General features: G+C 41.6%; 1 protein-coding gene across 1 annotated transcript; it reads left to right on the forward strand.

The window, feature by feature from the left end:
• Positions 1–769: 769 nt before the first annotated feature.
• lima1a (LIM domain and actin binding 1a) lies at positions 770–20,777 on the forward strand. Its single transcript, XM_084014689.1, has 11 exons — positions 770–928; positions 2,815–3,000; positions 3,868–3,913; positions 7,364–7,807; positions 15,119–15,185; positions 16,633–16,727; positions 17,590–17,652; positions 17,817–17,868; positions 18,262–18,326; positions 18,423–18,556; positions 19,013–20,777. The coding sequence occupies exons 2-11, from the start codon at positions 2,876–2,878 to the stop codon at positions 20,079–20,081; spliced, it is 2,160 nt and encodes a 719-aa protein (XP_083870815.1). The 5' UTR covers positions 770–928; positions 2,815–2,875; the 3' UTR covers positions 20,082–20,777.
• Positions 20,778–21,157: the final 380 nt, after the last annotated feature.

Below are 21,157 nucleotides of genomic sequence, written 5' to 3' on the forward strand. Positions count from 1 at the left end.
TGCTTTTTCAAAGCGAGATGAGGCCGGCCCCTCTCCACGGCCGTCATGTGTTTGGGATTAGACTGTTAACGTGACACTGATGGAGCTGAATGTCTTTAGTGCCACCACAGAGCTGAAGTCTTAATTATCCCAGAGGGCCTCAAGTTAACCACCTCAAACACGGTGGTAAAAAAGGCAGAATAGAAGAAGAATTTGTTTTTAAGATGACGAACGACAAACAAATGTAAAAAAAAAAATCTTTAAGCTTGTGTTAAACACAGACCTTATTTCAGGCATCTGACCAAAAACCCAGTGACTTAGAGACGAGGGGAATGGAAGTGCAAAAACTCATTTCTGGGTTTTAGGACTCATTCATGCAGCACTCTTACAGCAAGCAAAACCGGTTTCATTGTATATGTGGGCATGTCAGTATACAGTATGTTGAAAACCTATTTTTCATTTTTTAAACGCTTTCGTTTTTTGTAAGCAGCATCTAATTTTCTCTCCACTGTGCTCCCCACCTCTTACTTCCAGTGTAGTCATAGTCATTCAGGAGTGTGAGTCACATCCTCTGAAGTCTTGACCTTGTGAGAAAGGAGGCAGCTCGCCTCTGTAGTTCACTCAACTTCCAGGAATCCAGTGTGGGAATCCCCCTCCCCCTCCTCCACGCTGCTTGTCTGCCATGTTGGCTGCTCATATACCTCCAGGCTCACACCGAACGCTGCTGATTGGACCAGAAGGGAGAAAGCTTGGACCTGCCAGGTGAAGGTGAACACTGCTTCATTATTGGCCAGCAGGAGTTAAATGGGGGTGGTGGGAACTCCTCCTACTTCCCTATCTACTCAAAAGCCCTGGTGGCAGCAGCTGAGGAGTAAAAAAAAGGAGATACACAATAGCGGACTTCTGAGCCACACACCAGGGAGTAAAAACTGCTGCGATAGTCACACAGGTAGGTGGATCCAAAATGTTACATTTCCTTTTTGACGTGATGAAGTGGAAGGCAGTCAAGTTAAGGTTGTCTTCTTTTAAACTCGGGAGTTAATTTGGTGATACTGTGGTCCTTTTGTTGCCTTTGACACATGACTTTGCATCAGTTTTACATGCTGCTTTGTTAGTAATCTAAGCCTCGTGACAGAGGAGACATGAATTGGAGTGTGGAGAGTCCCTTTCATCCTCCTTTTGTAATTGATCTGGTAGGCGTTTGAGATGCGTAGCCCACTGACGTTTAGCTGAACTGACATGATTTGTCAAATAATCAATTAGCTGAATGACAGGAACTAAACTGGCATGCGTGAAGCTATATTGCCAACAATCACTTTTCCCAGCCTTTCAAATGTGATTATTTGATGATTTTTTTCCCCCTTTTCTTTTCTGTCACTTTAAAATGAATCTCTTTGGGTATTGGAATTTTGGTTGGACAAAATAAGATATTTGAAGACCAACCATTTGTAGTTGGGCAACTCATTAATCGTTATTGAAGCCACTTTTCAAGCAAAAATACCAAACATTTGACAGTTTTGGATTGTAGCATAATATAACTTGCTGACGTGCTGTCATATCAATTGTAGAAATTTAATTTTTCATTTTCCCCCCCGTTTTATACATAAAAATATGAAATGTTTTCTTAGTTGTAGCCTTAATGGTATTTATTTTTGTTAAAATAAAAGTGATTGCCAGGCTGGGAACCAAGCTTTTGGTTGCCGAAACTGAAAATATGGTTGGTCACTTTTTTATATTTTGAGTAATTACGACAATATGTAGTCATACATCACCTTTTTTAGTAATGAAAATCCTACAACTGGTGGTGTTCATTATCTGTCAGTGGGTGTAGCAGTTCTTGCAGCCTCCATCTCAAGATTTCACAAATAATCCTTTTTCGTTCAGGTTCATCTGGTCCTTTTTGTCAGTTAAATCAATTCGCAATTTTAATGAATAAAAGTAATAAAAGATGGTTGATGGCAACTTTAAGGCTAGGAAGTTGTTGCCAGTTTCACAAAATGGTTACCAATGGCAATCTGGCAACCCTTACTGCTGCGCCCTGGTGGCGGAGGGATACTTAACACAAAGGGAATGTTGGGTTGTAGAAATTAACGAGCCACAGCATCCCACAAAAGTCCACCGGGTGACATCAGGACCCTGGAGGCTCCGCCGTCATCGAGCCGCTCATCGATCCGATTGTTGGATTCATCCGGCGCGTGTACAACTCCCAGATTCTAGTTATTAATTGAAAGCTTATGGTGCTGCTGCGTGAGCATGCTTGCTCTCAGCCTCGAGGCTGTTAAGTCGCAGAAGCAGGCGTGTGTTGTGAAAGTGTATGAGTATACAAGAGGGTGTTTGTGTGATGCAAGCGTATCGGTTGTCTTGTCTGCTGGTAGTCGCCCTCCGGGCTCCGCTAAGGCAGAGTCACACTGAGAACAGATGGTCAATGACTGTGTGACGCGCTCTATTGACTCTCTGACTCAGACACTGGGGCCGGTCCATGCTGCTGTGACGGTGACACAGTCAAATGTGGAGTCTGGCAACAATGTATTGATTTATGGGTGAGGTTTTTGTACTGGTGTAAAGGCCTAACTGGCCTTTCTGATCTATGTTTAACTCCGTACGTGTGAAGAAAAGAGGCAAGTATGGCATTTACTTAGCAGTGTGAGGAGTGAAGTGTCATAAAAATGTAAATGCACAGGAAGGGTGTCTCTTTCAGCTTTAACTCGCCAGTTTTGGAGCTGCACAACTGCAGAGGAACAGGAAATACAATTTGAGAGTTAAACACGGGTACGTGTGCTTATTTTCCTTGTTTTCATCTGGCTCAACGGGCTCATTCTTTTTGTGTCCTCTCAGTTACGACGTGCGTTCCTGGCAAGCTGACAAGACAAATTGATCACTCGGACGTGCAACAAAGATGGCCTCCACCGAGCCGTTCAGTCGCAGACAATGGGCGTCCCAGTCATTGAGGGTCACCGCCAAGGAGCTGTCCATCGTCTCTGCCCGGGGTAAAAAGAACGCCATTGCAGAGCGCTTCTCAAAGTAAGTCTAAGCTTGGTTCACTCTGCCTCTCTGGCTTCGACTATCAGTTGAATTAATAATTCACCAGTAACCACTCGGTTGATAAGTACTTTTTTTAATTTATTTTTTTTAAATCTGTCACCTCTCACCTAAGAATCGAGGTCACGGGTCTTCCTTGCGACACTTTCTCACCACCCAGCTATTTTCAGTTTCCCCTTTTCTGTAAAATGATCACACCATCATGTCCAACCAGTTACTCCAGTTGTATCATTTTCTAGTTCACAGACTTTACTGCATTGAAACCGAGGTGAATTCAAAGTGCACCACCATCCAGGGCTTTCCTTCTTTTACCCGCTATACATATCAAGTGACTCTTTGTGAAATGAGAAGGCTGTTGCATGGTAGGATGTTTCCTCTCTGCATTTACCCCATCTGACCACTAGGAGGTAGCATTGCTCTGTTTGAGGGCAATACATTTACAATTTACAGTTTTGTATTTTCTTTTTCCTCTGTGTATAATGGTCCAATTTTTGTTTTTAGATATAACTTTCCAAATGGCATAACATTCGGGAACAACAACCCAACAGGCCTTTTTTGACACTGACTCAAAATGTTTTTAGATTTTTAAAATGTTTGCAATCTCTGCACTGAATAGTGAAAGCACTGAATAGTTTTTCCTCTTCGGGTCTCTTGAAACTTCTCCAACTGAACAATTTGAGTAAACTTGAGACGGTATTTTTCACTTCCTATGCCGCCTCGTGTGTGTGACTTGCCATGAAATCATCAAATGTTTTTTGACATGTCCTGGTAGCGTGACCAGGAGTTTGTGTTATGTAATCACTACGAATGTTCGATCATTCACTCCCAAATTGTCTTTGTCCTCCTCAGGTACCAGATTGCAGCGGAGGAGGGAAATGCAGAGAAGAAGAAAGCGGTATGTAACTAATTGAATAGGAACTATGTCTGGATTCACTCCCTCACAGTGGTAGAAGTATTCAGATCCCTGACTCAAGTAAAAGTATCAATAATGTACTACAAGAAAAATTCTGCATTCAAAATGGTACTTGAGTAAATTAGTACAGTATTAATATCAAAATGTACTTAGTATATCAAAAAATAACTCCTTATGCACACCCCGTTATTTAACTTGTAACCTAATAAAACAGCCCAAAAACACAAAAATGACGTTATTTGATGATATATTAAAGAGTTGCCTGACTAGGACTGTCATGAAAACCGATACTTTGTTACTGAGTCGATGCCAAAATTCTGAAAACATGACGGTACTCGTACAGGGGGAGCTGGAGATGAATAAAATCTAAAAGGAAAATCCAAAGGGACGCAGTGAACTCAATGTCAACGTGTCCAGGGGAGCTGATGTGATGCAGCAGCACAGTCCTGCAGAGCTAACGGCTAACATTAACCGAGGTCCCACTGTATTTTATTATGTGATCTCTGTTCAGCACAAATGAAAATTACAGCGTTTATCATAATGTGTTCAAATATAATCTTGTAAATTAAACTTGAAAATACAGTTCTTTGAAGGAAACAGTCGTATAAAACCAACTTCAGATAAGGAATTATTACCGGTTTAACTTTCTAACACTGGCTTAAAGTTTGTTATCCTGGAATCGAATTGGATATCTTAAATCATGGAATTTCAATGGTATTTGTACTGGCTACTTTATTTCTTCACTTTGCTGCATTAGTGTATTTTATAAGATAAATCTGACCGTAACGGTGAGTTCAGTGGAGTTCAAAGACCCTGCACACCCTTGTGTCCACGTATTAAAAAGAAAATGTTTTCTTAAAAACTGTGAGCATGCACAGACGTGGCTTGATTAACATCCTCGCTCACTCTTCTGTTTGTGTTTTTCAAGTTGCAACTTGATCATACGTGCATAGAGATTTGTAATCTCAGTCCAACCTGAGACTGTACCAACCTAAACACCTGTGTGGGCATGCAGGGACTGTATGTTCATAATAACAGAACAATATCGGAACATTATCTCGGGTATGCATGTTGTTTTTTCTTCTGTCTAATGAGGGTTTTCTGTGATTTTATGATTTCTAGTTGCGTCCGAGTTATTGTTAAAGCAGTCAGTCATGTATTAACAACTATTTGATATATTGCCTTGACATCTTGTTCCCCAGAGGTTTAATCTTAATGATTTTGGTGATCTTCTGACTTTTCCTTTTAGCACCACCTTCACACCTCAACAACTATTGAATGTAGCGCCACGAAATTTGGTTTCACACATTCATGTCCCTGTCGGGATGAAACCTATACTTTTACTTTTTGATCCCTTTAACTTTTCTCTAGTATCAGGTCCAAATCGCAATCTGTCCAATTCTTTGGTTAACTAATGGCATTCCTATCAGCCTCTGCTTTACTTTGGCTCGCGAGCAAATATTTGGATACTAACATGCTCATCTACTCAGTCTTGTTAATTCCCAGTTGTTTTTAATGCAGAAACATTCTGTTTATGTTCATTTTTTAAGATTTCACTCCTGTAAATTAGTGAATGTTCTATTGCATTTACATCCATCCTTCTAAGTAAAAAAGTAAAGTGCTTAGAAACTGTAAATGTAGTCAAAGGTGTTACCGTTGAATCCAATCCATAAAATAAACATCTGATACGGATACGAGTCAAGAAGGCTTATCTTATTATTATTATTATTTATCATCAGAAAACTAATTGCCAGGTTTCGTCTCTGTGCCGTTCTTTGTAAAAAGGTTTTTTTTCCCAGCATGCTTTTCCCTTTTTACCTTCTTTTTTTTTTTCTTCTTCATTTCCTGGACTTATTTTCCCTCTTTCCCTCACTGACTGTCTCTGTTTCTGATTTTCTCTCCCTCCCTGCACCTCAAACCATTCACTCCCTCTCCGTTTCCTTCCCTCCTTCCTTCCCTCTGTTGTAGGAGGGGGGTGGGCTAGTTACTTCATGTTGCTCTGATCACTTCTCAAGGCGTTCACATCTGGGACAGCTTGTAGCCGGCCAGCAGACACACACACACACATTTTAAACACACAACGCCAACTGGACAGCCGGGTCTTCAGCGTCTTTCTCAGGTTTTTAACTCTCTACTTTACTTTGATAGTTTCTCCAGCTTTTTGTTTTGTTCCTGGCAGATTCGGCTTTAGAGACTTGCATGCTGAGCAGCTCTTTGTTTTTTTTGTTTGTCTTTTCTTTCTAACTGAAAGTGTTTGCTTGCTTGAATGCTAATTTGTAGTTTAACGTGTTTGTGGACAGTCTTATAGTAGGTGCTTTTAGCTTCATTCAGTCATTTGAGGATCACGTGGTGTCAGCCCAACATTGATGGAATTCATTGAAGGAACTAAAAACCGATTCAGAGGGCAGCTAACATTCGTGAGGGAGGGAGGGAGCGTGTGTCTTCTTTGCTAAAGATTAAATAGAAATAGTGAGTCATCCCATTAAAGTGTTTGTGTTGCTGGCAGTTTAGCATCTGCCTTCTAACTGTTTAAATACTTCCGCATCCAAATGATCATTTACTGCACGTCAGACTAATCGATTAAGCAAACTATTTTATTATATGTGAAAGTTGAATGAATATGTGCATATATTGGGTTATTGTTAATGGATATTTTTCACTTTTCATCTATATTACAGACAAATAATCCCTTATGCTTGAATTAATATTTACTTTGATACTGACACGAAATAAGTCATAGGCCTCTTGTCTTCTAGATCGACAAACCATTGAGTTGGAGCTGAAATTATTCATTGTTTTGTTTTGTTTTTTAACGACAAGAAAACTATTGATGATCAAAACAAACATTTCATGGCTCCAGCTTCTCAAATGTGGAAAATTGTATGCTTTTCTTTTTGCTCATGTGATACTCTTTAAGTCATGATCCATCACCAAATGAGGCAATGAGCCTGCTCTGCATTTGCAGTATTACGAACACAGGGTGTCGACATTCCCGGTGAAGATCACTAGGCCGACACGGTTGGAGGACTGCTTATCGTCCATAGGTGCCACAGAAGAGAAGTTTGTAACTTTAAAATAATGAGCAGATAAATGGAGAATATCTGTTACTTCCAGTCCTAGATCTACACCGTCCTCTGACAGAAATACTCACCAAACCAACAAATGTACCTCCTGCTGAAAATAGTCCACAACAAATGCACCATTTCCTCCCGTTTGGTTAAAACTGCAGTGACCAGTTGTTTTTGAGCCATTTTAAAAGAATTAGGTCTTCTGTACGGTTGTTTTTGGGGGCTGATGGGGTATGAAAAAGATTGCTCAATGGACTAACGCATTGTTGGTTTTGGACTTGTGACAATTTCAAAATACGGACTGTCAGCCTCATCTTCTTGGCTCTCTTATTGTAAATATCTAAGTGCTTATTTTTCTCTGCAGGTTGCCGAACCTCTCCCCTCCACGCTGCGCAGCGGGAATCTGAGTGTTTTAAGGAAACGCTGGGAACAACAGCAGCCATCCAGCCACAAACTCCAACCCCAACCCTGCATCCCTGCCGTCCCTCAGACCCACATCAGTCAACCCACAGGACCCAAACCTACACCAAGACCACACATTGAGAGCCAGCCAGACACCCTGAAAACAGCCACACTCTCACAAGACCAAGATACTGAGTCGGAGACCCAGGTTCACTCTGAGACCAGCTCCGACCAGCTGCAGTCTGCTCAACCCGAAGATCTGACAAACATGGAGGAGAAGCCCAGCAGAGATTCGGAGCCACAGGAGAAGGCGGCAGCAGCTGAAGTACCCGACTCTGAGAAGCCCAGTGTCCCCCTCAACAGCCTCAAGATGATGTTTGAGAAGGGAGACGATCTGACCGACGAGGTGAGTCTTTTTTTTTTTTTTTTTTTCAGCGATTGACCAGCAGATTGTCCTCTACTGGATCCAATACTTTACATTACAACTGACCAGGAGTTTGGTTTCTCCCTTTCATGTGTCTGACTTCTGTTCACCATCACCTCTTTTAGCTAGACGGTTCACAACGTGGAGTCAAGAGTCATATCAGTCATCAGTTCTCAAACAGACAGCATCATGATTGGATTCAGGTTTTTTTTTTTAAAAAAGGAAAAAAAAGTCTGCTTGTTCTTAAAGAGGTCAGATCCCTCCAGTGCTGTCATGCTGCTAGTCACATGGTGCCGCTTCACTTAAACACACACACACACACACACAATCACAATCAGCTGACTTGCACATCCTCCCTCTGGGCAAGCACAAGTGACCGGAGCTTCGGGCACCCCGGGGCAGCTAATTGTTGTTTGGGGAGGATAAAACTCATTGCATGTCCTGTCATGCATTCTCTCAAGGCGTGTAAAATATAAAGAATTTATACTCGAGGTGTGACAAGTTAACAACGGCCATGCTGCATTTCTTCAACACAGAGCGCCCATTTATGACCGAAAGAGAACATTAGGAGCCACTACAAGGTGTTACTGTTGCAAACTGGTGTTTCAGTATTTAGTGTGTTGAGAATGAACAACTTACTTTGTGATTTGTCCCCTAATGTACATGATTGATTCTAAAAAAGTGGCTATAGTTGAACGTTACTCGCCAACTCATTCACAATATAGTTATCGGCTTGTTTCTGTTGCCCCCAAGTGGCCAAAAAATGATTGCAGGTTTCACATCTGATATCCAACAAGCTTCAAGCTTTTACTACTGAAGGTAGACGGAAGAAATGTGAAAGCAAACATACTTGACTCTTTGAATTTCCTTTTCTGCCTGACTGGATGCTGTGAGATGCGAGCAGCTTCATTAGAAGTTCAGTGAGCAAATGGCACCTCCTGTAGCTCGGTGCCAACTCCCCGGGCAAACGGCCACTCCTAAAGAATATCTGCTCATCCAGTCCTGTAAACCTTTTTTTTCCCCTTGTCAAGCTTGCCAGAAAACGGGCTCAAACATTATACATCACCATTTGTGCATGGATCTTTTAGTACAAGGAATGTTATTTTATATATATTTTTTTGGTTAACAAATCCTACAACAACCTAAACCCACAATGTTTTTGTTAGAGATGTTACTTTTGCTATTTTGTGAGTGTTTTCTTACTTTTAAACATTGTTAGATATTATATTATGAGACTAAATTGTATTTTAAATGCTGCTGAATGCCAGTGGAGATTGTGGACTCATGGTTTGGTATCACTTATCCCATTAGTATCTTGGCATACAAGTTTGATTCATTGAAGTAATTAGTGCTAGCCTGCTTTGTTGATTCATAGTAGCCTATGCTAGGTCACTAGCTTTGCTCTGTAGCATACATGCTAGCTAGCTAGTAAGCACAGCAACAGCTGAGGTGGCATATATGTAATTTAAATGTACATGAATGAAATAATTATTTTAGTATTCAATATATAATGCCAACAAACAACAAGGCTTCCTTATATTTACTTTCTTGCCAAGAATTGGATGAGAAAACCTAAACCACTGTAGTGTCTGTACAGTAAGTGAAGCTGCAGCCGGTTAGCTTTTCTTAGCACAAAGATTGGGAACGTGCTAGCCTGGTTCTGTCCAGCTAACTTAATCCATCTAAAACTCACTAATTAACACATCTAGTTTAGTTTAATCCATAATAAAACCAAAGTGTAAAAAGCATTTGAGGTCCATGGTTCTCCGTTCTTGCCAACAACAAAAAAGATCTAGTCAGAAAACATTAAAAACGTGCTATTCTAACACAGTTGGTGTTCGACTGCTTTCGCCTCAACACTAACTTCCTACAGTGTCTGAGCTTTTTAAACTGTGAGATCAAGGAGCACTTCGGGGAGTTGGAGTCTTTTTACTGCAGTTATTTTACAATGGCGTCCACTGTTTAGCTGAGGCCTCTATGTTGACCTCCTCATCTCAAGGCAGATGATGTAATGTTGCAGGCTCATGACTGCAGACAGTTGATCTGCACTCTGAGCCTCTTCAGTCTTCCCCCTATGGCCATCAAAGCTCCCCTCTTCCCCTCCCCGCCTCATCAATCATCCTCGTTGTCCATTCTGTGCTCCTCAGCCCTCTGTTCATCTCCTTTCTGTTTTCTCTCGCACAACCAGCCCCTCCTCCTTCTAGACCTCAAACTCGGCTATCTCCTTTCTTTTTAAACTGTGTGGCTCTAGGTTTAGTCTGAAATATCTCAACAATTATTTAAGGGATTGACATGACATTTTCCACATAGATTCATGTTCCCCAGGGGATGAATTCGGATGAGTTTTCCCACTAGGGCCACCAGCAGGACAAATATTTCAGTTAACCCATGACATATCTTATCCATCTACTGGATGTATTGGCACACAACTTTGTAGACATATTTCTCAAAGACTAAATCCTAATTACTTGATAACTCTTACTTTTTCTCTACTGCCAACATGTTTACATCTTGTATTGTGTGGAGTAAAATGTCTCAACAGCTAGGGGATAGATTACTGTGAATTAAATTGCTACATATATTCATATTTCCCTCCATGATGAATTGCAATAACTTTAGTGATCCCTTATTTTCATGTTGTGCCATGTTTTTATTTGTTTTAATGAGCAAGTGCCTGCAAAGCTGAACCATCTGCCTCAACTGTATTTTGAGTTATGTGCTAGTTAGCATGCTAACATGCTAAATGAAAACGGGGAACATGCTACACACCAAACCTACAAAACAGACCGTCGGCTTTGTGAGAATGTTAGCCATTTAACTCGAAGCGTGGAGTTGCTAACATGGTTGTAGGTTATTTGATTTAATATCTCCCCACCCAGCCCGTATTTTCCTAACCCCCTCCTCACTCACTCACTCCCCTCCTCAGGGCGGACGAAGCATGCAGACATGAGGCACTCTGAAATTAATTGACCCTCACCCTGCTTGCTGAGCAAACCAGACTCTCCCTCCCACCCACACACAGTTCAGCCCCACCTATATTCCCCCTCCTTCCTTTTCCTCCCACCGTCACCCCCTGGACCAGCTGCTCCTCCACCAACACATGTCCCAAATGACTCCACTCCGAGCGCTGGGGGGCCATGTGCAGTTTAAAAGAGCAGGGGGAGGGGGGGCTGCACACACCCTCTGAACCATCTGCAACACCATGGCACGCTTTGCCTGCCCTCCCGTCATCATCCCCACCTTCATCCAGCCACACCCCCCTTTGCGCAGTCCTCCCTGGAACACCTGCTCCCTGTCGCCTTTCCTATTCCCACCCAGTCTACGGTCCCTCCTCCTCCCCATCTCCATCTCCCCTAGCATAAGCCAGATCGGGGCTGCTCTGCTCAGTCTGTCTCTTCTCACCGCTGGTGTAAAAGTCTGCTGGATTCAGTCATACGATCCCTCCAGACTGGCTTCACCTCCCATCTCCCTGCTGACTCTTTTATCCTCTGTGGGCTTTTTCTCCGGTCGCCTTCACGAGAGGTAGCTATGGTGTTTCCATTCAGAGCTTTCAATATGGGGTTTCTTGCTTTCTTTGTTTGGCCTCTGAACAGGCGCCCGGCTTCATTACCCTGAGACACGCTGTCTGCTATTTCTTTTTCTGTCTGATTTTTTTGTTGTTGTTGTTGTTGATTTCTCTGTTAGAATAAGATGTTTTCTCTGCAACTGAAAGAGGCCTTTCAGTCGACACGGCTGTAGAAGTGCTTGTAATGAAAGCGGCCTCTCAGGCCTCTTCGTGGGCTAACTTCATCAGCTCCCTCTATGAACTGTGTAAGCTCACTTTGAACAATATTACTGTGGCTTGTTTTAAAGGCTGTTAACTATTGATAAGGTTAACATCCTCTTCTGTCTTTTGTTTTGTTTGTGTGTGTGTGTGTGTGTGCGTGTGTGTGGCGGGGTGGGGGCGGTTAGGGACAGGGTGGGGTTATTACAGCAAGTCAGTCTGTAAGAGAGCTTTAATAGTATCAGGATTAGCAGCAGATCCTTTGTCTAGCCCACTGATCCAGCCTCCTGAGACCCAGCATGGCCTTGCATGGCCTTGCTGCTTGACCCCCCCCCCCCCCCCCCCCAAAAAAAAAAACACACACACACGTACATGCATGGTTACACCCCCTACTCATGTACAGATACATGCAAACAAGACATCCCCTTCCCCTAAAGCTTCACCTCTGGTCTCTAGAAGATAATCCACCCTGGATGGATCAATTATGATGATTGGGATTTGACTCTGTTCTCTAGTGCCAGACACACTCCGACTCAGAACCGACACAAATGAACACTCGGAGTCGGCGCCATATATGTATTATTTATGACTGCTTGCTCTTAGGTTTAACTTCAGATGCTCAGATTTGGCAAAGATAAAACTTTAGTGCCGGGCTTCAACATTTTTTTTTCGGGAACATTCGTACTACGAATAAAGAAATCAACCAATCACGTTGAGTAGAACAGACTTATTCAATGTATAACAGGGAGGCTCCGTGGTATGAACCAGGATAGCAAACTCCTTTCAAACTTGATAAAGGCAGCTCATACCAGAACTACTACTCCTGTTCTTGCCTTTCACAATTAAAGCCCTGGAAATATATACTGCGTAACTGTTACCGTTACCAGAGATAACTCATATTTACTCAGACCATTTCATGAAAGGAAACTCAATAAAATGGCTTACAGTTGCTTAGGCAATTTGCATAAACATTCATTTACCTCAGACAGACTGCCAGACGCTGCTTTGTATCAACAGCAGTTGTTACTCCGCCTGCACAAACCTGTTGCAACACTTTTTCAATAAAAGGTTCCAGCTGTTGCAATTTGCATTGCTGTTGGTATGGATAGTTTTGATGGAAAATATTCGTGAGGACCACAAATCGCCAATAATCATTGTAATTGTGGGTTTAAATGATGATATACACAAAACTCTGCTGGTTGTTGTTTAAAGGATAAGTATCTATATTTTATATATTTTTTCCATATTGCAAACAAATCCCACAATGTTAAATTTAATTAATTAATTTAAAAACTGATACATTTTAGGAATTAAGACCGTTCCTCAAACTGGATTCTTTCATTTGTCAGGAACTATTTTCTGTTGTGGATTAATACACATTAGGTGCTCTAGTTATTTAGGGCAGCAGCACAGTGAGGATTTTTTTTTTTTTTCAATAGTTTTTGTACAACAATCAAGCTCAATGGCAAATCGCATTAAACATTAATACGATTATTGGATTCAGGGATGTTTAAAAGGCTTCACGGAAGTGTTATTTTTTGAGACGTCTATTGAGAGAAAAAGAGAGAACCAAAACTGCTGCAGTACTGAATCATGATTCACTGTGATTCCCAGTAATAACTGACGAGCATTAACTTGTCTGGGCCATACTTGTTGTTAACAGCATTCACCTCGACCTCTTGTGAAATCTTTCCCATCTTCCACTTGCTGCAGCCTGCAGACATTCTAAACATGTCGGGACTCAGTGTGCAGGTCAGGTGTAGGTGTGAGTCCCACCCGGACCTGAACAGTAATGGGAAAACAACTGTTTTTACTTTACTTGAGTATTTCCATTTTGATCTTGCATAATTAATTTGTTGTCATTCGATGACCTAATTTGAACTATGATGCAACTTTTCCTCTCTACTGTTCACATGGTTTCATTTCAATAAGTGTTTGAATCTCAGAGGTCAAATTATGTCACAAAAAAACAAACAAATATTGGAGACAAATCCAACATGGCAATATCAATTTGTGTAGAACTTTTTCTTCTTTCCTCTCAGATCAATCATCTCACAACACAGTTTAAACCTCCCGATACAGTGACGTTTAGTACAAACTCCACTGACGACCTTGACTCATCATTATGAAAAATGTAATGGGATAAAATAATCTCATAATTTGCACTACTTGCAGTACATTTTGATTACAATTTTTTTAATTACTGACTTAGAAATTAGACAAGAAATTAACTAAAAGCAACACTAAACAAATTGGCTTCTTTGTCTACAGATCTGAATTCACACATTAGGAGCTACCACCCCAAAAGCAGTCTTGTTTAGTCTTGTGCCTGGAGTGAGGAACATCCAACAAACCCTGATGAGGAATGCAGACCTGCTGCTGATGTGGGGCTGCAGTAGCTCTGTAATGGATGTAATAATGGTGCCTGGCCACAAAAGGATCTAAACATGATCACAAGTATCTGGATCTAGATTCTCAAGTCAACCTAGTGTGAACATTTGGGTTAAACACTAGAATAATCATGTGTAACTCAGCTGAGGATACAATAGGCCTGCGTTTTAGAAATGTTCCTCAGCTAGTGGGAGCAAACCAAAGGGTTAACATGCTGGTCAAGACCCAGACCTGGTCCACAGAAACGCCTAGATTACAGAGGGTAGGTTTAACAGAAGAGGATAGAGAGCCAAGACTTTTTATCACCTTCGGAAAACTACACCTTTTTGTGGACATTTTAGTGGTGAGCCTATTGGACAGGTGTTTGGGTCCAAGACGTTTCTCACAGACTGAAGGCTAAATGTACAGAAGCGTGATTTGACCTATTGTGTAATCTGCACTGGATGATGTGTTGGCATAACTGTTAGTGGGAATGGTTCGACTGTTGCTGGACAGTTTAGACACGACTGTAACTTCACCAGAACAAAGCTCCTTTTTATTTTGTGGTGGGGGGGGGGGGGCAGCTTGTACTCCTTTCTAATTGAATCATCTGTTTCTTTAGAGACTGACCGGGCACACACCCAAGAGTCAAATTGGGTCTAGAAGCAGAGTTTTAAAGTAAAAGATCCTGGTTTAATGAACTTTCACTTTCTTTATCGTTTTCAGGGTTTTACATGATAAGATGTCGGCCTTTCCCTGTATACATGTTCTAAATGATCAGTGTAGTTTGTTTTCTGGCCGGCGGTTGTTGACAGACGGGATGTCTGTCTGAAGCTCCATCTCTCTGAGCTCATAAGGGGATTAAGGTGGTTTGGACTGGATACACACACACACACGAACACGCACACACACTACCTCAGTGATTCTCTCGTCTTTGCATTTCCTTCTACACTTTGATCTCCCTGATGGGCAGCAGTGTTGCGTTCAGCTTGTTTGCGCTACTGGCTGAAACATGTGAGTATCAGCAGGCTGTGTGCGTTTACAGAGGTCATGCAGGACACGCTGAAGCTGTTGTTTGTTTGTTTTGTTGTCCTTTTTGACTTCTGTTTTAATGCCCAGTGTCTAACTGACATGTGTTCTTGTTTTTATGTTTTTTGCAGGTATCCAGAGAGGAAACAATTAGAAAAAAGAGTGGGAATACTGCCAACATGGACCAGTTACTAGGAGGTACATTTTTTGTTTACATGTTTGTTTTTGGACCATTTTATGTCTTTTTTTTAATTAGAGATGAAAAGGACATGAGTTGGAGAGAGAGAGATGGTGACTAAACTCAAACAGCCAGCCTTTTAAGATAATAAAAGTCCAACAAAAGTAAATATTAACCTTATTGTATTTTAACACTACCATTACTTAAGTACATCATCATTATTCAGGTGTTTTCCATGCGCATCTGCTATTATTCACACCACTGTTACTTTACCCTAACTTTCTCTATTTATTTATACATATTTCTATCTTGTCTCTAACAACTAAATGTATCCTCACTGTAAGTACGTACATACATACATACCATGTATGATTACACTGCTACCTGCTGATGGCATACATAATTATCAGAAGACTTTTCTTCTTATATTTTATATTCCTCTAAAAAAAAGTCTACTTACAATGGAAATTACTATCTATATTGTGAAAGGGATATTAGACACTAGCTGGTGATCATAGTGGAGCATTCAGCAGCTAAATAAATAAGCCTTAATGCATATTTTTTCTTTATTGTGATCATATTATTTCTTGGATGCTTCACACCTCTAAAATCTGCACAACAAACGTCATCACAAGCGCACAATGTGATGACGCGAAAGACCGGAGCCTTGCCTGTAGAAGAATGCTCTAGCGAGTTGTTTCTGTCCATCTGTAGAACGTAAGCCTATTTACTCTCTTTTTGGTCTCTTCCATCAACATAAAATAGTTTTTAGCTGCTTTAATTAAAAGTAAAGGCAAATGGATATGTATTATCTGGCAGTGGGGGAAAACATCCATTGTCTCACGTTCACAAAGCCTTCATTTGCACATCCAGGAGTGTTGGACTTTTAAGCTGGTTAAAAAAAACAATGTCCTCCACAAAACGTGTCGCGTTGCCCTGGCTTCCTGTGGGTGGATAACATCCTTCCCAGAAGTGACTGCTGTAGAACCATTCTGATCAGCAGACTGCTTCAGAGAGAGCACAGGAAGTCGGACAGATCCCCCTCCCCATTTCCCTCCACACACACTGCACACGACTCCTGACCTCATGTTCCCGTCAACAGCCTGCATGACTAACCGGCACAGTCCACACACGGTCTGAACTGGAATGTGTAGGAAAAAAATATAATTCCTGAACAGGAACATAATTTGTCTTGTGATGCAGAATTCACCAAATTATCCTAATAATTTTGACTGTGAAATTACTTTTTTTTTTTTTTTTTTTTTAGCTTGCCACAAATGCAGCACAAAGTATTTCCAACCAGTCTGAACAAACAAATGTGCTCCAAACGAGGTCAACTGTGCTCTAAAACCTCTAATTAGTTCTCTAAAAAAAGAACAAGCTGCTCTGTTTGATGATCTGCGGTTTACGTTTAATTATTACAATTAATCAGTTTTACATTCTCAATATTGTGTGTTGTTGTACCAGATGGAAGTCTCTCAGAGTCAACTCCACTCCGGGACAGGATGGCCCTCTACCAAGCTGCCATATCCAAACAGGAAGTCCCTCCCACCTCAGTCAGTGTGAGTAAACTGAAGGACTAAGTACTTGTATATTCTACTTCAAGCTGGGGTCTGCAACCCTGGGGAAACTAGCAAGAGTAAGCCCAACTCTAGCAGCACTAGCTCAGTCTCTAAAGTCTCTTAGAGCACCAACGTCATAAACATGGTTATTGTTGGTACCAACAGCTGTCGAACCAGCAGCTTGTAGAAGACTGACACACAATGAGTGCACACAGGCAAGCAGGTAGGTAGGTAGACAGACGGGGTAGCCCCAATAATTTCACTCACCCTGAAAGAATATCTTATTCTTGTCCTGCCACAGCCATTTTTCAACAAATACAACAAAATGCTAACCAAGCACCTCACCAAAAAATGCTGCAAAACATCAATTTGGATGTTAGACTTGGGAGGTGTTGAAGTACCTTACATCCGTTACTACAATAACAACAACTTTATTAATTTTAGGCACAGCAGCTCCTCCTCATCATCCAAATCCCACATGGAGCGCCTGCCTGACAAAGCATTTGAAAACAGCCGGAACAAATCAAAAGAAATTACATTATATGTGCAATTCACCACAGTCCTGTGATGTGAGGGAAATTGTTGTGCAGAAACGCAGTTCTTAGTTTCAGGTGATTTATACACTAATGAAAACATAGTTCTAAAATATTATATTCCACCCCTGCCAATAAATCCCCCTTCACACTGTTCCTTTAAATATGAATATTCTACTAGATTTCAAGGTGACTGCTGTCCTGTTGTCAAATCCAATCACCCGAACTAACTCTGAACTGGAGTCAAAGATGAGTTTGTCATGTATAATTGAGGACTGTGAATTTAATATTTATATTTAGTTATGGAACTTCCTTCTTGTTTCTCTCAGACTGATCAGCTGGACAGTTTCTGTAAGCAGAAGGAGAACGTTCCTCCATTCACTCTGGACCTGGTGAGCAGTATAACTTATAATTATTTGTGGGATTTTAAATAATGGTAAATAACTTTGTATTTTAACCTTAACATTTCAGACGGGTTTATCTGTTTAGCCTGGCATGTGAAACCATGCAACAGTTTGTGTAATCTCTCTTTGCATCCTTTCTTTTCTTTTTCCAGAGTCCAGAGTCTGAACCAAACGGCAGGAAAGGTTTTTCCTCGGAGAGCAACGGTAATTTACTTCCTATGTCTTCATACTATGACTCAGATGAAGAGAATTTCTCCTCTAATGAGAACTTGGCAATCAGCCCATCATTACGGGGGATGTTAGAGTGTAGATAATGGAAAAACTACATTTTAAGCACTTGAAGTAATTATTCCAAAGAGCTATACAGAAATGACATGACTCTACATGTATTTATTCTTGATTCATGTATCTACTACATAAAGTATGTTTTTGTAATATATCCCACTGCTTTAATCTGGATAACTGAGCATCTAACATGTCAGTTTATGTCTCAAAGTGAGCACTCTGATTCTATGAAACATGAAAACGGTGCCATCTAGTGTTCATAACGCGTCCCTACCTTTTTTCCTCATACTGGACATGTTGTGTTCCCAACAGGCTCTGCTACTGGCACTCCTGTATCCTCCAATCAGAGGGACTCTTCTCAGGCCAAGACTTCCAAAGTGAGTCCTCACAGGAAACAACCTTTTGACATGGAAAAGTTTAATGTTATGTTGTTTTGAATTAAATTCATGTTTGTCGTATGTGTTTGTGTGCAGAGCTTCCGCCTGCCTGTGAGGGAGACCTGTGTGTCATGTCTGAAGACGGTTTATCCTCTGGAGAGGCTGGTGGCCAATCAGCACGTTTACCACAGCTCCTGCTTCCGCTGCTCACACTGCAACAACAAACTGAGGTGAGGACGACGGAAAACGATGAAACAACAATGAAGATAATTTACTAAAAGAGACAAAGGAATGAGATTTAAGGGGGTATTTACTGACATATCAAGTACTGCACTATTTTGCCTCAATTTGTGCAGTTTTTTGCTCAGATCATGGTAACTGCGGCTGGTAGTCATACAGCTCGATCAGGACCGAAACCACAGAATGCAGAAAATACAAGAAAAATAGAGGGAGAAAATGAAGAACAGATGTATAAAACTAAAATAATTAATTACACACAGTAAAATAACTAATGGCCCCCAATTGCTGTTTGAAACAAGATCACCATTATTACCTACCAACGTTTATTTGGGATAATTATCAGAAAACTTTTAACAGTTTAAAGGCATAAGAGATAAAACACATTTTCCCCTTGTCACAGCAGCTAATTGTATTTTTTTAAATGTTTCCTTTTTTTTAAAATTTAGTTTGGCAAACTATGCTTCCCTGCACAACAACGTCTACTGTAAGCCACACTTCTGTCAGCTCTTCAAGGCCAAAGGCAACTACGACGAGGGCTTCGGCCACAGACCCCACAAAGAGCTGTGGGAGGGCAAAGGGGAGAGTGTTGAGACCTCCCCGCAGTCCAACACTCAGATCAAGCCAAAGATCCAGAGCCCGGCCCCAGTGTCGGATCTGGACAGCCCCAGTGTGGAGGACTCCCCGCTGGCTAAAGTCAACGTGTTGATGGCCACTATGGAGGCTCTGGGACAGGGATCACCAGAGAAGTCCGACAGACCCACTGAGACCCGCAGGCTGAAAATCTCCTGGCCACCACGAACGGAGCTGGAGGACATGACCGAGAGAAGTGCAGCCGCAACAACCCCAGAGGAGGGGTCCGCCGGTAAGCCCATCCGAGCCAAGTGGCCCCCAGAGGAGGACTCACTCTCCTCACCCACCGAACAGACCCCATGCCTGCGCCGGACCTCCTCCCTGAAGGAGCGCAGCATGCCCTTCACACTGGCAGAACAAGCTCCTGCACCTGAGGCCAGAAAACAGAGTCCTCCTCCTCCAGTGGATGATGTGCAGCTCAGCCCCGAACCCTCCAGCATGGACCTGCAGCACGGCAGCCAGTCCACAGACAGCCAGACACCCACTGAGGACAGCTGTGTGGACGTCCACTCCAACTCTGGACAGGAGGAGGAGGAAGAAGAAGAGGGGGAGATGAAGACTGAAAAAATGGCGTCTCGTCTCACCGAAGAGGAAGATGACACCCCGGATCAACAACTTGATGAGGAGGAGGAGATGGAGGAGGATGAGGAGGAGGAGGAAGATGGAGGTGTGTTGGAGGAAGAGATGCTGCCTCTGAAACGGGAAGAGACACCGACGGACATCTCGTCTCCTGAAGGCGAGGTGGAGGCCAGCCGATCATCTCAGGATGTGGGATTCTGGGAAAGTGAGGAGGCAGAGCAGCAGGAGGAGGAAGTGCTGACCGTGGAGGAAATGATCAAACGAAACCGATACCATGAGGATGAGGAGGAAGAAGAGGATGTATAAACTGACTGACCAGCACGATGATGACCATGGACACTTGGAGGACTTCTTGCCATTCCTTTTTCATTGGCGGTTTTCTTCTTCTCTTAGTAGAGAGTTGCTGCAGTGTCTATTGTGAACTCTACTGATTTGTGCCTCTTTTGAAACATTCCTACAATAGTTCTTACAAGACTGTGTTATTCTGACATGTTTTAAATGTACCATATTTAAAATAACGCCCCATTTAATATTTTAGCACAGAAATGTCAAGGTTATGACAGAATTATTTTTGTGTAACTTTCTATTTTCTACACAATCCTATTATTCTACCAAAATGTGGGATTATTATAGTCGATGTATATTCTTAATGGAGTCACTTTTAGTAGATAAAAGAGGATTGCTAAGATATGCCACTCTGTTTTAGAAAAGAAAGCCCAGCACTTTGATCTGATTACAGTTTTTATTCAAAATAATGGGTTTGGTCCATTTTCGACAATTGCTGTGTAGAATACATCTGTGACATGTTCTTTCCTTTTTAGCTGCCGTTCTGTATGTACATGTTGAACTTAAAAAACACATATGTTCCTTTTTTTGTTTTCCAATTTCAAGAGTTACAAATGGATCAGACTTGTACCTTTTTGTGTGTTTTGGGTTTTTTTTAAACCAGGGGACCAAATATCAAAAAATTACTACTGTTTAAATAAATTGTTATTTACAAAATGTTTTGTCTGATTATCCTGTGTTGGAGATTGATGGGAAAGATTCTCAGGTGGCATAACGTTTAATAACAACAAAATTGGTAGCTAAAGTACAAATTTAATTAATGTTGTTAATCGCGTTGAATAACGGTCACTGATGTGCTACTTCATTGTTTGTGTGGTTGTTCAGAGTTTGCAAGTCATGTGAACGCCATTTAAAAATCGGACGCCCATATTTGTAATTCCGTTATGACGTGAACGCGACATTAGGCACGGTGTGTGACGTCGTTAACTACCCGTTAAGTGCTAACGTAGCATGCTAACATCCGGTACCTGGTAAAAGAGAAACGGATAAAGAGATGCTAAAGGTGTTGCAACATATTCATCTCCCATCCCCACATA

Source organism: Eutrigla gurnardus (assembly GCF_963514095.1).
Source record: "Eutrigla gurnardus genome assembly, chromosome: 8".
NCBI lineage: Eukaryota > Metazoa > Chordata > Actinopteri > Perciformes > Triglidae > Eutrigla > Eutrigla gurnardus.

Coding starts and splice junctions, on each gene's coding strand:
- lima1a (XM_084014689.1), top strand. CDS start 2,876: ATGGCCTCCACCGAGCCGTTCAGTCGCAGACAATGGGCGTCCCAGTCA. Junction 17,869..18,261: donor TTTTTCCTCGGAGAGCAACG/GTAATTTACTTC, acceptor TGTTCCCAACAG/GCTCTGCTACTGGCACTCCT. Junction 18,327..18,422: donor CTCAGGCCAAGACTTCCAAA/GTGAGTCCTCAC, acceptor GTTTGTGTGCAG/AGCTTCCGCCTGCCTGTGAG.